The sequence below is a fragment of the Sesamum indicum genome, unplaced genomic scaffold (genome assembly GCF_000512975.1).
Source record: "Sesamum indicum cultivar Zhongzhi No. 13 unplaced genomic scaffold, S_indicum_v1.0 scaffold00308, whole genome shotgun sequence".
Taxonomy (NCBI): Eukaryota; Viridiplantae; Streptophyta; class Magnoliopsida; order Lamiales; family Pedaliaceae; genus Sesamum; species Sesamum indicum.
In genome coordinates, this window is record NW_011628201.1 from 7,660 (window position 1) to 12,368 (window position 4,709).

At 37.7% G+C, this 4,709-nt stretch overlaps 1 protein-coding gene and 1 long non-coding RNA gene across 2 annotated transcripts in view; both read left to right on the forward strand.

Moving 5' to 3' along the window:
- Positions 1-1,899, forward strand: part of LOC105180070 (dnaJ homolog subfamily C GRV2-like) — a 9,552-nt gene extending 7,653 nt beyond the window's left edge. The window contains exons 8-11 of the mRNA XM_020691534.1: positions 448-864; positions 941-1,286; positions 1,356-1,699; positions 1,810-1,899. Of these exons, the coding sequence (XP_020547193.1) occupies positions 712-864; positions 941-1,286; positions 1,356-1,699; positions 1,810-1,869 (903 nt within the window). The 5' untranslated portion in view covers positions 448-711 and the 3' untranslated portion in view covers positions 1,870-1,899. The remainder of the gene's footprint in view (positions 1-447; positions 865-940; positions 1,287-1,355; positions 1,700-1,809) is intronic.
- Positions 1,900-2,090: 191 nt separating this feature from the next.
- On the forward strand, positions 2,091-4,709 carry LOC105180068. The gene is made up of 3 exons (XR_849472.2): positions 2,091-2,166; positions 4,086-4,200; positions 4,418-4,709. It is a non-coding gene; the product is annotated as an uncharacterized LOC105180068 (long non-coding RNA).

The following is a 4,709-nucleotide window of genomic DNA, read 5'->3' on the forward strand; positions in this document are numbered from 1 at the left end:
TGATCAAAGAAATTTGGTGTTGGGCCTTAAAATCTATGCCCTTCCTATCTATGACTAGTTGTGAAGTTTCCATACATTTCTTATGTTTGATATGCAAACCTATTTGCACATTTTCCTCTTCCCCACCCCATAAAAAAAAAAACAAAAACACAAAAAAAGAAGCTTTAGCACCAGAAGTTCTTTTCACGAGCCTGAAGGTTTTATTTTTTGCATAATGATTAAGAAAAGGGTATCTGTTATGTGCAAGCTATAATTCTAATCTATATATAGGTTGTCTTTCTGTGGGGTGTGGGTGTTACTTTCCATAACTATCTAGATTGAAAATGTTTTAAACACATATACTGTAGTTCCAAGTGATGGCCATTTGTAGTGCTCTATGCCATAGTTGATGACCTTGTGGGACTATCAGATATCATGACATAGTTTCACTTGATCTTTCATTTACAGATAATCTGGAATTCCTCCACTCGAGTAGAACTTTTGAAATTTGTGGAAGAGCAGCGTGCAAGCCTTAGTCATCATGGTTCATATGACCTTAAAGATTCGCATTCCTTTGTTTATGAAGCATTATCTAAGGAGCTCTATATTGGCAACGTATACTTGAGAGTCTATAATGATCAACCAGATTTTGAAATTACTAAGCCTGAGGACTTCTGTCTTGCCCTTGTTGATTTTATATCACATCTAGTCCATAATGCACCCGCTGCAAGCATGGATACTCATGTTAATAGTGATGTAACCACTGATGGATCTGCCGAGCAGCATTCTTCTGATGATTCTTCAGCATCACTTGATGGGAAAAGCCTGGAGAGGGAGGATTTGGAACTAGTTAAAAATCTTCAATACGGTCTGCTATCCCTTCAGGTAGAGTCTGGTTTTTCGTCTGACACTTTTTTTGTCACCCTTGACACCTTCTTTTCTGTAATTTCTGTAATTTCAGCTCTTGTTGACAAAGAATCTGAATTTAGCTTCAGTGCTCTCCACAAAGGAGAAGCTATTTCCCCTCTTTGAATGCTTTTCTCTTCCTGTTTCTTCATCAAGCAACATTCCTCAGCTATTTCTACTTGTTTTGTCACGGTTGACAACATATGCACCTTGTGTGGAAGCAATAGTCGCAGATAGCTCTGGTCTGCTTATTTTATTACAGTTGCTTCACTCATCTCCCAGCTGCCGTGAAGGAGCTTTGCATGTTCTCTATGCCTTGGCAAGCACGCCGGAGCTAGCTTGTGCAGCTGCAAAGCATGGAGGGGTGGTTTTCATTCTTGAAGTTCTCTTGCCAATACAAGGTTTTTCATTCATAGATAGCGGTTTCTTAAGAATTCTATCTTGCGCTCTAAAATGGAAATTTTGTGTAGAAGAAATTCCGTTGCAGCAAAGAGCCGCAGCAGCTTCGCTATTAGGGAAGCTTGTTGGCCAGACTATGCATGGGCCTAGAGTGGCGATAACTCTGGCAAGATTTCTGCCTGATGGCCTTGTCTTGGTAATCAGGGATGGTCCTGGTGAAGTAGTTGTGACTGCTCTTGAACAAACAACAGAAACTCCTGAACTTGTCTGGACTCCAGCAATGGCTGCATCGTTGTCTGCACAAATAGCAACTATGGCTTCGGATCTGTACCGTGAACAGGTGAAAGGACGTGTTGTTGATTGGGATGTACCTGAGCAGGCCTCTGGCCAACAGGAGATGAGAAATGAACCTCAGGTATAACTGCTGTGTGCTGCAGATGTACTCTTTTGTTTCTGATTGATTACATGGATGTTCTAAAGAACGCTAATTCTGTTTGATGACTTACATCATGTATTGCTGTCTAGGTTGGAGGGATCTATGTTAGGTTATTCCTGAAATATACCAAATTTCCAGAGATTTCTTGAAGGGCTGCTGGATCAGTACCTTACATCCGTTGCCGCCTCCTAACATCAAATGCCAGACCAACCTTGTTGGACAGAAGAAGTGCATAATTAGCAAAAGAAATTATGTTCTGAATTCCTATGATATGTTGCTCAAGGTGGTCTGAGTTCTATTTTTTTTTAATTTCTCCAGAAATATATTTGTGTTCATAATCTCTTTGTGGTCATAATCCCTTTGCTGTGTTCGATGGTTCATTGCATGCATTTGCAACAGAAGGGGCCTATTGTACCAAAGTACGCGACATACTGAGTGCCTCTGATGTAAGTCATGACTCCTTAATCTGTGTTGCATTTTATCTGACCTATTATTCTTGAGTGAGTTTTTCCTGAAATTTTTAGAACAACCAGTAGCTAAAACCCTTGAGTTGTGTTTTTTGCATGAATTGGTCAACGGCTGGCAGCTTTATGTGGTTGGTCAGCATGACCCATCCCCTGCTTAATCATGGTTTTGTTTTCCATCAGATTTAGTTGCATCAAATCTTGTTACTTTTAACCTTTCTTTTTTAAAAAATTATAAGCAGTCAGTCTTTCAACAAAGATAACTTCCAGCCGTGGGATCTTCCATGTTTCCTTTAAAAGGACAAGGAAAAACAATATGCACACCAAAATGAAAAGCTCTAAAAGGATTAGTAGTTTACAAGTCCTTGTTAAAAGCTTTTCTTGAGGTATTGTGATTGTTTCGTGAGTTTTTTGATTAGCATGCGAGAATGCTAAGTGAATAATGATTTATTTAGGCTTAAGAAAATTAAAGCTGCTGAGAAGATTTCTGTATCTTCGTTTCACATGTATCTTTGATCTGCTTTGCACTGTAGATGCAGGCTTATTAAGGAGTTCTTCCATACTCTCGCATAGGATGGGCAGGATAAGGTATAGTGGGGTCTAGTTTGGATCTAGGTAATAGAACCGCCAGGATAATAGATCATATGCTCTGAATTTGTGGGTTGATGAGGCATAGTGCATGAGTTTTAATACATTTAGTGGGTAATGTTGTGACACTGCAGATTATCAGGAAACATGGAGTGTAAATGAATTTTTGAAAAGCATGAATTGTTCTGAAATAATTTACATGCCAAATGTATGTGATACATGAATTAAATATTGAAAAGCATATTTTTTTTTAGAAATAATTTGCACACCAAGTATATGTGAAACACAATTGACAGATATGATGGTTTTTAGAATTCAATGGATCTTTTAGTAATTTAATATTCAGAAAAAGATGTCTTATTTTGTTGTAACGAATCTTCCAATAGACGTTATTGGTGATATTCCTTTTTTTCAGTCAATTTGGTATGAGCTCCCCCTATTCAAGTATTGTTTCATTTGGTAATTTACTGAGTTGTGAAGCTCTGTGAGTACATGCTCACATTATCATGAATGATTATGCTACTCAAGATTGGTTTATGATCAGCTACCCCCAAAACCCTTCTATTGTATTTGGTCTCTGAAATATGCGCATGTTAATAGATCTAGATCTGAAACTTTGAAATAATTAGGCAGGCTATTCAATTTGAGAATTGGAGTTCAATGGGTTTAGGTCTTGAATTGGTATCCTTTTGTCTATACCTGTGTATCATCCACGAATGGTACTGTGATGCCAATCAGGATCACCATGAACTCTGTGCTTCCTGTCCCCATCATGTCTTAATTCATATGTACTTTGTGCTGACTTGTATTGAAGTACTCTAGCTCTTTGCGGATATTGGGGATCTGAATTAAATACATTATTCAATTTCTATAGGCAGTTGCTCCTCATCTTGTAATAAAAATTGTTGGAGGTTTTCGCTGGTTTTACTCAATCCAGGCTTAGAACTCGGCTACATATTGCACAGTTGGTGAAGGTGAAGGATACATCAGCTAAACGTAAGCAATATAGTGAAACATAATATCAAGTTGAAGTTAGTGTCATTTTGTCTCTTTGCTTAACAGATGATCCGACAGTTGTGTTTTGTCATATTTCATCTATTCTGTCTATTTTAACAAATTTATGCATCATGATTGCCTGCAAATTGTGGTGTCCTAGAAATCTTGCAATCTCTTGAAACTCAAACAACGCAAATATACTTTGTTTGTAGTTTTTTTGTTTAAAATTATGGGGCAATAAAATGATGTTTGAACTTTTTTTTGCACCAATCTCTGATCCGTGCTAGATGGTCTAATTTCCATACTGTTTCCTGCAGGCAACGAAGAAAATTACACCGCTAAATTTGCGAAAGACTTTCAGGCAGATTTGAAAGTCTGCTTAGAGGGAGACAGCGAATACTCCTTTTGTTCCCCAAGCCATCTTCCTTCTAGGTAATATATTCTATGGGATAGGATGCTATCCAAATGAGTTCAACTCTGGAATTTTCTTCTGTTTGTGGTTTCGGTAATGGCAAAACTATGGACAATATTTTATAGTTTGTGAAATTTGCATTGACTGGTGGACCATTTACGTAACCTCATACCACTTTCTCTGTGAAACTATATTGTTGGGCTTTGGCTTAGATTTTGAAACTACTATTCCCTGCAGCTACTCGGCTGGCGATGCTGATATAAGTGCACATAAGAGTCCGAAACAGTTAGCTCGTCTTGTGAATCTAGGAGGTACACCAATTAAGGAATTTTAACGTTTGTGGTAAATATAATCTGAAAATGTCAAACATATAATACACCATCTTTTCATCAACAGGCTATTGTAAATTTGGTTTAGCATGAAATTGAAATGAGATTCACTATTTGCAGACTATACATAGTGTTTGTAACTTTGTAAAAGTATTCGCATTTGTGGTTTCTCATCCAACATAAGTTATGGTACCCGTCGC